Raw genomic sequence first — 13,072 nt, forward strand, 5'->3', positions numbered from 1 at the left:
TTTGAATGTCTGCCGATCCCTATATGTCAATGTGAATTCTTATATTAGCACAGCATGCTAATTAAAGCAGCGGCACCATTTTCATGAGTGACATCACCTCAGTTGTGTGTCCTCTGCTGACCCTATAGCCGTACATGACGTCTTTGACAATTACACCTACCTGCAAATGCTATAGCATCTCAGTGACTGTGCTGAGCAGGCCAGACTGGATCTGTCCAGATAGAGAGAGCCCCTCGTGTGGTTTAGCATGTCTAGAGCGGGAAGCCCATCTTTAACCTAATTAACTCATGCAAACAGATGGACAGACCGGGGACCTGTCAGGCCAGAAGAAAAAGCACATTCAACACCGGCTCTCTCGTTTCATGCTTGCAGGTCAGAGCTGGAGATGAGAATTGATTCGTTGATCCCAGAGGAAGATACAGCCAGTTAAAGCTGTGTTTGCTGAAGAGTTTGGAACAACATCTTTGGCTTACAGCTCTAAAGCTGCAGGCATGTGCAGTGCTAATGTTTAGGCTAACACTGGAAGCTTTTTAGTGGTTCCACCAAAGACTTGCAATTCTATTATTACTCTGTTAAAGTGCCCTTTATGCTATTTTAAAGGTTCCTAATTTTGTTTCAGAGGTCTGCTACAATAGGTTTACATGCATCCAAGGTAAATCTGATCATTTCTGATAATATACATTGCAGCATCAACTCTTTTCTCACAGTGTCTGAAACTGTTCGAAAAAAGGATTCACTTAAACTCCTACTTTCCGAGAGCCTGCTCTGATTGGTCAGATGGCTCAGTCTGTTGTGATTGGTCAACCGCTTACAGCACATGTCGGAAATTAAACGGCCATTACCAAATCTGAATTTCAGTTACGGAGGTTTCTCAGCACTTTCGTATAAAGTTATATGAACAGTAATGACTGTCTGTTTTACTGTATCAATTTCAGCATGAGTCCTCATTATTTAAACACACGCACGCACGCACGCACGCACGCACACACACACACACACACACACAAACTCTTCCAGGCCTCAGTTATAACTACAGTGTTTGAGGGCGGGTCTAAGTAGATGTTGTTCGCCGTCAGCCAATAAAGACTACAGTCTGGCATTATGCAAATTTGTTACAAACCTATGTAGGTTCATGCACGAAGTAAAACTGGAATTACTGACGACTCGTTTCAGGCAGTTCAAAATGGGCTGTTTCTTTTGAGAAGCAATTACTGTGAATCTTTGCAGACCTTTTACATTCATAAACGACTATATTACACACCACATGAAAGATGATAACCTAAAAAGCATAATGGGGCACATTAAAAGGGGTAGACTTGTTTTTTAAACCTGTCGAGTTTTGCAGTAGTATTCACATTGACACAAACACAGCATGATTCTGAGCCAAATAATCCAACGTGAAAGAGGCAAGGCAGGTGGAGGAAGGTGGACTCAAACTAAAGCAATCTAGCAGTGTGAAAACAGCCCTCAGCTCTTTTGGCCTTGCAGAGATTCTGTTCAGATCCAGTTTCTGAGGAGGTTGGTGCACCTTCTACCCTTGGTGATTCTCCAAAGAAAGGTTTAAAATCCTTTTTTGGCTGATTCACAGAAGATACAGAACAGATAATAAACAATTTCTTTATGATTTGTGCTGAATTTTTAGTAAATAAAGCAGCCAATTGGTTCCCAGTACAATTAGTAATGAGAACATTGATCAGAGCCAAATTTGTATGTTTTACAAGAAAATACTATTTTTAAATATTATTTTTTTTATTTAAAATGATTTATTAAATACAGTTTTTCTACTTGAAAATTTCACGTTTAATTAAATGCTACTTGCAGTTTCTTTGTAATTGTTTGTGGAATTTACTAGCAATTTCTGAGTGAAAATTGTTTCTACACCAAATTCTTTTTCAGTGTGTATTTGAGTTATATTGACAGTCAACCACCATTGGGTCTCTAGATGTCGGCATCGGAGTTGACATTCAGAGACGTTGAGAGGATAACCAAGTTTTAGAGAGATGAAACATGTTTTTCTGTGGCTTCTTATTGAGTTATCTGTCACCTGTCTCATCCTTTTCCACATTAGAATAAGATTTATATCCTCAGGTTGGATATCTGACAGATATCTGATTCATCGCAGTGTCCCCACAGTTGCCTGAATTTTATGGCAGAAGAGCAGTTTATGTGCATATAGAGATAGATGTGGATTGAATGAAATGCGCTCTGGTTGGTTGTTTGAATGCTGATGAATCCGTGCTGCTTGTCTAGATGTTCAGTGATGTGAAGTGACAGGCCGTCAGGCAGAGCGTTTTAAGCGAGCTCAAAGCTGACCTCTGTTCCTTCCTATAAATATAGAGGCAGAGGCAGGCACACACTGTCTCATTGATGCCGTAACTGAGCCAAAAGCCAGGCAGAACGAGGAGGAGATCTTGGACAAAAAAATAAATTAACACTGTAAACCAAGTGGCTACTTTAAATTTATACCGTATTGATTATTGTAGTCAGATTTGCAGTTTGAAAAGTCAGTTACTGACAGCAATTTAGGTTGTGGGTTTTGAAGGTTTGGTCATGTATTCTGACTCAGCACTCAAACCATTACTTTAAAAGGTTGGACTCAGTTTAGCTTTGTCATCAGGAAAATAAAACATTCCTTTTGTGTGACGTTTATCCTCTGTATGGAAGCGAGGCGGGGTCATGCATTGAATATTCACTATTAATCTGTGATGATTTTGTAGGCAATATAAAATTAATGAACATGAATCACAATTACAGTTTAATGTGCATTTTAATTGGTTATTATTAATTTAGTTTAAAGAGAAATTTTGTGATAAATGTTCTAGTTTATTTTCCTGTATAAATACATACAGGTGCATTTTAATGAAAATTTGTTACATATAAATCTTCTGTGTTGAGTTTTAGTGAAAAACCTTCAGTGATTATTTTTACTGTATTTACTACCTGCATTCATGTTGAGTTTGTTTGGCAACAATGTTTAATCTGATAGCAAAAATCACACTTTTAAGCCATTTCAGAATACTTTTTTTAAGGGTTATGAGCTTATTTATGAATAAGAGTAGCGTAATGGCATTTTTAAGTCAGTTTTTCTGTTGTTTTTACTGTCCTCCGGTCACCTCAGGTTTCTCTCTCTTTTCTCTCTCACTTGACTGTACTGTATGTGGCTTTAACATTCATTTTTAGCATTTGGAGAATGGTTTTATTTACTTTTTGCTTGTAAGTGCCACTCAACCTCTTCTAGAGATATTATTAAAAATAAGTTGAAGAGTGTTTTCCAGTTCTGAGAGCGATTACGTTGTAATCCTTAGTTTTGGCCTATTCTTTTTTTGTTTGTGAGGATTTAGGTCAAATGTAATGGAAACGTACTTTTCCATGAGGCAGCGTTACATCCCTGTTGAAGAGCAGAGCAGATTGCTGTAATGGAAGGAGATATGGCTGGAAGCAAGGATTGGGAGATAAAGAAGTGGAGGGAGGGTACGTTTTCGTACTGTGTCCTGTCCACTGTCCAGGTGTAATCCACCTGCCTGGGGCGAGCCAGATGGCAGCTGCTTCAGTGGCAAGGACTGTTGTAGTTCTTAAAGGAACAGTTCACCCCATAATAAACTTAAGCCCTATTCGGACGGGACTAGTTTAACATGGAGAGGTGGGGTAAAGTAATAATTACCAGAGCTTCTCTGTGATTTTTTTTTTTAGTCCTGTCCGAATGTGCATCTCAGTAATCATTACGGATAATGTCAGTAAAGATTACGGCGACTTTTACCTTCAGTAAAAAGGTCTGGAAAAATTACCTCAGGTAATACTAATCCCGTGCGAATAGACCCGCTGTAAATATGTACGTGAATATTTCGTCATTTCCTGTTTAAAAGTATTTTTATGCGATTTTTCAAGTATGGAGATGCTTGAAAAAGCTTTCAGTTGCGTTCTAGACGCTGGGAAGAGTCTGTGGCAAAACTCAAGTGTTTTACACACACCATTCAGATCAGAAAGAAGATCGACAGCACTTGTTAGAGGCACGAAACATCTTTTAGCGTTAGGTAAGTACCTATTAATAACACAATCTGAAGTTAATTAATACATTGTTCGACCGGACATAACTGTTTTATATATATAAATAAATATAGGTTATATGTGTTTGCGCACGTGATATCAGGAAGCAACGTAATACACACATGACGACAGGAGGGTGACGGCGATGCGCAAATCGAGTTTCCCCTCCCACTTCTGCTAGTTTTACTGAGATATCTTATCCCGTCCGAATTGGCCATTAATATTACAGACGTCCTGTGGTAAAATTACATTACTCCATCTTCCCTTGTAAAGTTAATCCCGTCCGAATAAGGCTTTAGTCATTTTACATTTTTTACTTTTGCACTGAAAAAAAAAAAGTATTTTTCTACTCATTTGAAGTTTACTTTGCAATGCTCTGTTTCAGGTACAATTTACTCAAACAATAAAACACTGAATTAAACCACGCTTTTCAAGTGTATGCTTTACTTAGAACATCTAAGTAAATTAATAATACAATAGATATTGTGTAGACGACATATCTACATTATAGAAGTAATGTACCACCCGAACACAGAGATCTATAAACTTGGTACACAATACACAATAACGATAACATTTGTTGGATCATTTTTGAGTATGAATGTGTCATTTTGAGTAGATAATGAACTCCAGATGTCACAAAACAGCAAGTTACTAAACCTAACAAAAAAAGCAATGCTAAATACAGCTGGAAAACTATGAAAAGAAATTAACCGTATAAATTATTCATGCCCTAGTGCATGATGGGAACACCAGGATCATCAGAATGTTGAATAGGTTTTACTTAATTTTATATTATTGCTTTAATTTCTACAAGCTTAAATTGAGAACTAATATAGAATTTGCTTCGCACACATTTGGTAATGTGTTGGTCCCTAAGTGACTGCCATCTTTAGTCTCAACTCTGCGCCGCCTCTTACACATGCGAAACATTCCTATTATTTCTGAATGGCTCTCTCTAGAGTCGAGTTGTCCTGATCTCCTTGGAGGTGATCATGTTTAGCAGAAGCGCTGTGCCCTGTTCTGTCTCGCTAATTCCTTGCAGTGAATATTTTGCTCTGCTGATTTGAGCTGTAAATAAGGTAGATAACATTGCAAATCTGCAGTTATTGATTGTTTTTGTGTGTAGAAGCTTGTTGTTGTCTTTGTGCCTGTTCAGAGGTTTTGATTTTTGTCTCTGTATTGTCATTGCACAATTTGAGCCTTCTAAAATGTCCTATCTATTGGCACTTTAACAAATACTGTACAGCCGTGTCTGTAAGAAGTTGCTGGGAAAAAAAAAAATCTTTGTATGGATGTATATGAATAAATGTGTGAGATTAAACTTTTCTTTAATATAATATCATTAGAAATGAATAAATATACACTCTGGGGGTTGAACATTTGAAATAATTAAAGATCTTTTTTAATGTTTTTGAAAAAAGTCTCACCAAGCTGTGCTCACCATGCTGCATTTATTTAATAAAAAAATACAGTAAAAGCAGTAATATTGTGGAATATTATAGTTTAAAATAACTGCTTTCTGAGGCTAATTAAATGCTAAGAGGAATGTACACTATTGTTCAAAAGTTTGGTGTAATTTTCTTTGTGTGAAAACTTTTATTTAGCAAGGATGCATTAAATTGATCAAAAGTGACAGTAAAGTCATTTATGTCACAAAAGATTTCTGTCCAATAAATGCTGTTCTTTTGAACTTTCTATTCATCAAAGAATCCTGAAAAAAATTATCACTGTTTCCACTTTCCACAAAATATTAAGCATTACAATTGTTTTCAAACTTTGGAAACGGTAGTATGTGTTAGGGACTAGTTAGTGAGGTTGACTATCTGTAGATTGCTTTCTACTAGTTATATATCTTTTAGTTTGACATGCTAACAGACAACAGTGTGTGTTATGTTTTACCTGTTGACTTTAAAATAATCCCCTTAAACGCATAATCATACAGAAATAATGTAATTATTTGTTTGACTTCTTTGAGAATTAGTCAACTAGTGACTAGCGATTAACTAGTTTTCACACTACATATCCTAATTTAAGAAATGCACCTAAACAGCTACAAAAAAAAGAGAAAATGAAGCTTTCATGAGATTTGTTTAAATGAAATGATCTATCAAGCTGGCATACAGTTAGAGAAAGTGAAGAAAAAAAGTGATCTTTGATTGTGTAACCAGAAAAAAAAGACAGCTTGCAGATGTCTGACTCATGAGGTTTCACAGAGACAGTGGCATCTCATTATGGGACACATTTCTTCAGTATAACACCTAGCTATACAGTATGTGCAACACCTGTGGTTGAAGTTGAACCATGTGATTCATTATAGAAGGAAAAAAATAATGCAGATATTTTTTATGCCTCCTCTACGGCTATATTAACAGTTGGTTACTGGTTGAAACCCTCTTCACATCCTGATAGCAATCAATAATAGAAGTGGTCTGAATATAAAAAAATGTACATCTATTTTCTGTGTAAGTCTCAGGACTAAAAAATGTTTTGTCCAATAATATGATCCACCCGCCTGTCAACGTATGTATCAAGGCTATGCAGAGTTGTAGACAGACGTCAGTCAAACAAACAGCTGGAAGATGGGATCTTATGTTTTCAAAGCTAGCTTGCTATTGCTAGCCTATCCGAAATTACCTACCTTACCTTTGATCAATACAAAGCCATTGACGGAGATGTGAAACCAAATCTCTTATCACACATGTACACAGCTTTGTAAAAGCTCAGAGAGAAGGACTGTTTACTTGAGTCCAGCCACAAGCGGCAGCTGCCTTTTGTCTTGTGTGTTTATCCCTGATGAAATACTTCATTGTCTCTTATAAAACACATCTTTGTTTTGTAGCAATAGTGGGTCACATGACACATGAGTGGCCCTTCTAAACACGTGATCTCTTCTATAAATGCTATTTTATCATTAGATTTACAAATTCAATTCAATTTGCTAAATTAACTCATTCTAAAGCAAAGGGAAGTGGTGCAGACTGTTCAATTCATCTGGTTTTTAAGTTCGAAATTATAAACCCTTAATATTTGCCACAAATGCAGTAATTTATTGAGAGGATGCTGGCGGTGGACATTGGTGCCATGTTTTGGTCTATCCCAAAGGCCAGGAAAATGCTCAATTAGGTTGTGATCATGCGCAAGCCAGCATAGCCGCACTCTCTCAGTAGGAAAGAATCTAAAGTTAGAGCCACAATGCGTTTCAATGGAGTAAATCTACATGAAAATAAACCGAACGTGAAGTATGTCGACCACAGACTCTCTTCAGACTGAAACTTGTCAAACACAAACACGATATGCAGAACATGATACAAAGGCTAGGAACAAAACAAAGAATCAAAACAGTTCAGTCTCGTGGAGGAACAGTTTGCGGAGGCTGTGATAGTGTCGTAGATAAGATGCACAGGGGGCAGCGAGACCTCAGTGACCACAGAGCTCCTTCCTCTGCCGCTGTCGAACGGAAGCCAAATCATTAAAGCACAAGGCATGCCTAACCCTGTCACATTCCCTGAAGCTCAGACAACATGTTTTAAATGCCTGCACTTATGTAACAGCCTGAAATGCATTAATCCTCCTAGTCTAAAATATATTTTCATATCATAAAATGAGCTTACATGATATAAGTAGCTCAACTAAAATGCATGAAACCTGTCAGATATTAAAGCAAGATGATGAGAAAGGCACAGGAAAGACCTGTGGTGAGAAGATGGAGAGAGAGACAGAGGTAGGGCTGAGATTGCAGAATAGGTATTGGACTGAAGCCACAGAGCTAAAGTAAATACAGTGTGGCATGCTGATGACCTACATAGAGCCCAGAGAAGGAGGTTAAAGCGTACATTGTGCCAGACCTGTTCATTAGCCTTTTATTTCCTCTCTGAGATGAGTTCAAGGAAGCAGGCGCCAGGGAAAATTCTCCATCAGTGCTGCTATCTCAATGAAAATGTGTGATTTGTTTTAACTCTTCGTCTCTCTCTCTCTCTGTTGCAGGAATATAACATGACCAGATTAAATGGATAAAACCAGTCACTCTTCAACACCCAGGATCATATGGTGAAAATGATACGCCTGTTGTACAGTTAAAATAACCCAAAATATAGATCACTGACTCTTCAAGATTAACAAAGATCAACTTCTCAGTCCACATCGGCCCTCTTTTCTCGTCACGCTTGCCCTTCTCTGGTCAGAGACACCATGTACGGTAGTGCCCGATCCGTGGGTAAAGTGGAGGGCAACCACAGTGGCGGGAGCAATCAGAGTCCCGGTCGTTCGCCCCGTCTCCCGCGCTCGCCCCGTCTGGGCCACAGCCGCACCAACAGCACAGGGGGTAGCGGAGCCGGTATAGGAGGTCCAGGGGGTAAAACCCTTTCCATGGAGAACATCCAGTCCCTCAACGCTGCCTACGCCACATCTGGCCCCATGTACATGAGCGACAATGAAGTGGTGGTATCCGGCCCGGACCTGCCGAAGAGCACCATGACGCTGGGCCGCTCTGGTGGCCGGGTGCCTTACTCCATCCGCACGACTATCATGGGATCCAGCCCGAATATCGCTACCGGTTCGCCCGGCTCCGCGTCCACCGATGCCATTGCTTTCGGAGACCACCATATGCCTTCCAACCTGGCGTCCACTGTGCCTCATTCTCTACGCCAGGCGCGGGACAATACCATCATGGACCTGCAGTCCCAGCTGAAGGAGGTGCTCAGGGAGAATGAGCTCCTGCGGAAGGAGGTGGATGTGAAGGAGAGCAAACTCAGCTCCTCCATGAACTCTATTAAGACCTTCTGGAGCCCCGAGCTGAAAAAGGAGCGCGCACTGCGCAAGGACGAGGCCTCGAAGATCGGCGTGTGGAAAGAGCAGTACAGAGTCGTCCAGGATGAGAACCAGGTGAGAGAGATGAGCTGTTGTGTACTTTCTCCAGGATTACGTGGAGAACTCAATGCATTTAACTTCTGTAATATGACATTTCAGAGTAAATCAGAGTATCTGGCTGGAAATCATGTAGCTTCAGTTTTGATGTCTTTTATGCTCGCACCTTATTTCAAAAACAATATTGATAGGGATGGATTAATATAAGAATTCTGGATGACAAGTCATAATTATTTTCATGTCTTGGCCAGTAAATACTTTACAAATAAAACACAAAAATTTACATTTAGATAAAGATTAAATTAATCAAACTTTTAAATGAATTAATCGAACTTTAAAAATAGGTCAAAATGAGCATGAACAAATTAAATGTATCACATCTGTCGACATGTATGCCGACATTTTATGCACAGAGATGCACCGATATGAAAATGTATGTTAGAAATGCAAAATCTCTAGATGTAGCTACATGTTGGTCAGTTATGTGTCTATATATGGTCTCTTTTCTCTTCTGTAAGCTGGAATATGCAAGTCTTTTTCGAGCAGTTTTGCAGTAGCCAAAGGGCTTCATCTGATGAAACACTGATACAAAACAGTGCAACTGGCACTGAGAAAAAACCCTATTACTTGCAGATTGGATCTGATTACTGAAGAACATTGTACAAGGCATGTCTTTAGAAATAGCTCTATTTGTCTTTTAGTGTTTTTTTCTTATAAAAGGCTTGCTGAGAGCCTCTGAGCATCTCAGATGAAGCTGATAATCAGAGCAGTTTGTTTAGTTCACACTGGAAGGTGTTACGATACAAAAAAAACACACTAGATAAGTGGATCTTTTGTGCTTTTACATTAAAATGAACAACAGTTTAACAGAGTCTGAACCATCTGCAGATTCCTGCTCTTTCCCTTGCTAAGCTCATTTCTCTTCTGCAGACTGCAGTTTAACTCATGCCCATCCTGACATTCCCATTTTATTCTCCTTCCTCCATGCTGGATTTTAGCTCTGATGTAAGCTGTAATTTAGCTGTTTCCCATGTATTTTTAGGGCCTGCAGTCTACAGCATGTAGCAGACTACAGCTAGCATGTGGCATATATATTAACTGTTATCATTATACCACCACCTCTTTTCAACAGAAGATGTTTTATGTATAGTCTACTCTACAGTATGTGAGTCTTCACCATCGAGAACTTGAACCTTAAAGGGATAGTTCACCCAAAAATGAAAATTCTATCAGTAATTACTCACCCTCATGTTGTTCCAACCCCGTAAGACTTTCGTTCATCTAGGAACACAAATTAAGATATTTTTGATGAAATTTATAGCTGGCTCACTCCTTCATAGGCTTCTATGTAATCGATATTTACGCTGTTACACTACGTGAATTCACTCAGAGGCCCACACAGAAGAAAATGAATAGTTGAATAAAGTCGTTATTTTTGTTTGTTTTTGCACACAAAAAATATTCTTGTCGCTTGATAAACTTAAGGTTGAGCCACTATAGTCACTTGGACTATTTTAACGATGTCTTAACTAACTTTTCTGGGATGGCAGATATCGATATCGACATAGAAGCCTATGGAGTGAGACAGCTCTCAGATTTAATCAAAAATATCTTACCGGTAATTTGTGTTTCTAAGATGAACAAAAGTCTTACGGGGTTGGGACACCATGAGAGTGAGTAATTACTGACAGAATTTTCATTTTTGGGTGAACTATCCCTTTAAGGAAAGACCGTCTGTGCAGTGCAGTGTGTATTTGTAGAGTTAACTTTGAACTCAGTTGGATGCCAGGGACCTTCAACACTCTTTTTCGCCACATGGCTCTGATCCTGCTTCGCTTTTGCCTGGGCTCTGAACCGTGAGGCTAATGAGGGGCTCATCATCATTGCCTTTGATGCCTTTCATTCAGGTCTCCTTTTTGAAGGCTCGGGTGACGTTTTTTGAGTAATCCAGTACAAGACAGGGTTTAAAACAAATGACATCCCACATGGTCTGCTTAGTAGAGGGAACTGGTTGATTTGACTGATGAAGTCATGAGGGAGTTTATCAAGATAAACTAGATCAATATTCATTATTCAAAAGAACCTTGATCAGTTAAATGAACTCATCAAATTATCTGGAGAGAGGCATTCAAAGAAGGGATGAAGCAGCAGGATAAAGTGGATTGAGAGTTGAATGTTTCTTTGAGACCTGTTCAATTGTGAGATGTGTGACACAGCAAACACATTTAGTCAGCCAATTCTCATTCATTCACCTCCTCTGCTCATATCTCTCTCTTCATTCATTCAGCCCACATGCTATAGTTCACTGGATTCGTGAGCACACTCTTTTGCTTTCCTATAGGGATGCACTGATGATAATATTATGGATTAACTATAAAAGCAAAAATGATAAATATTAATTTTATATTATATGGGAAGAATTGCTGATAGTTAAAAATATTTTTTCTTTTATTTGAATAATTTGTCTAAATTTATATTCTTTTTATTTTTAATGTCTAGATTTTAATTGAATGAATTTAGGCAACCCAACATTGTTATACAGTATGAGATCTGCTAAAGATTACATTTAACCGTGTTATTACTAGTGTTTTTAAAGATTAACTTTCGTTAGATGATGGCAAAGGTAATCTAAATGTAAAAATTGGCGATATGAGCATGCACAATTAAATATGCACTATATTGTTACTGATATATTGTGCATTCCTATTTCCAACAGTATACTGTGACAGTAATTATTTTTCTGTTATAAATGCCTTTTTCACTCTTATTTTTGTCACGTGCATAAACGTGGACATGTTGTTTTTACGTCTATGGGTTTAAAATGATCCTCAGTCTTTCTCGTGAACATCTGCTGTGACATATATTATATATTAGCCAATATTAGCAAGCACGTTCATGCGAGCCTTTCAGACAGAGCGACTGAGCCAATCGGGTGTCCATCAAAGTGTGTTTTCTGTAAGCATGTGTGTCTGCCCTCTGAGGAAGCGGGAACAGATGGCAGACGCGGCTCCTGATGCGCTTACTGTAGTAGTGTTGTAAAAGGTCCAAAGATTCGCACCCCAATCCCTCAATCTCCTTATCAAACAGTGTGACTTTTCACAGCCAAGTTCCGCCCTCACCAATAATCACTGTTCCGGTCAGACTGTTTGTTCCTAATCCGAAATGTTTGAGTCACATACTCAGAGGAGAACAGATAGTGTAGGGGTTTGTTTGCTGTGTCATGTCAGTAAATGTAACCTAGAAGGGTAGCAGATGGCCAAGGGTGGAGCCAGGAGCCAGGAGCCGGCCAAACCTCAGGTCATCAAGCTCCACACTCTCTCAGATGGAAATAAACATCACATGCTGCGCTGAATGACTAGGAACCATGAAAATATCTCACATGATTTTCTTGTACAGTACTTCCTGTTGTCCTGCTTGTCCTGATTATGGTGTGGGGTCTGTATTTACTCATTATGTAATAGATAATCAGCCCGTTACTCACAGCAGAATGACCGTGTCATACGATATGTTGTGTGTACACTGTAGGAGCAGGGCTGGAAACACCATAGACTTGTCCCTCTCGATCAATATGGGGTTTTAAGCGGCACATTCTTAAACTTTGATATTTGGTACTTGATACTTCTAATCTTGAACATTTTGTTAGCCACAACACGTGTGATTCATAGCCTTAACTTCTTCCCTGCCATTGACAATCCCGGCAATCTGCGTTTTCAATGTTATGTGGTAGAGGGTGCTATTACACATCTTTTGAAAGACTACAGAATCACAGGCGTTGTGCCGAATTTCGACCCCCGCCATATTATTACCCCCCTAGCATTGGTAGGTTTAGGATTAGTTGTGGGGGAGGGGTTAGGATTAGGGGAGGGGTTAGGATTAGGCAATCAGGTGCTGACTTCAACGAGGGGGGTAATAATTTGGCAGGGGGTCGAAATTCGTCACAACACTGGATCCAAAAACAAGCGAAGAAGCAGCAGAAACAAGCAATAGAAGCATTGCTTAAGCACATGTAAGCTAACGTGTTCATCAGACATTAAACAGCATATAAATCAAAACTGCTTAACATTACAGAATGAAATGTCGAATTCAGTTAGAGGAATAGGACTCTGCTAGCTTTGGGGTTGTTGATGGACTCAACAGGTTTCACACCGGTATATAAACTTGC

At 39.0% G+C, this 13,072-nt stretch overlaps 1 protein-coding gene across 7 annotated transcripts in view; it reads left to right on the forward strand.

The window, feature by feature from the left end:
• The window catches only part of erc1b (ELKS/RAB6-interacting/CAST family member 1b), a 192,658-nt gene that overhangs the window by 3,348 nt on the left and 176,238 nt on the right, over positions 1–13,072 (forward strand). For all 7 annotated transcript variants that reach the window (XM_081363058.1, XM_081363061.1, XM_081363056.1 and 4 more), the window contains exon 2: positions 8,032–8,928. In XM_081363058.1, the coding sequence (XP_081219184.1) occupies positions 8,236–8,928 (693 nt within the window). In that variant the 5' untranslated portion in view covers positions 8,032–8,235. The remainder of the gene's footprint in view (positions 1–8,031; positions 8,929–13,072) is intronic.

The sequence above is a fragment of the Scardinius erythrophthalmus genome (genome assembly GCF_964197995.2).
Source record: "Scardinius erythrophthalmus genome assembly, chromosome: 4".
NCBI classification, from domain to species: domain Eukaryota; kingdom Metazoa; phylum Chordata; class Actinopteri; order Cypriniformes; family Leuciscidae; genus Scardinius; species Scardinius erythrophthalmus.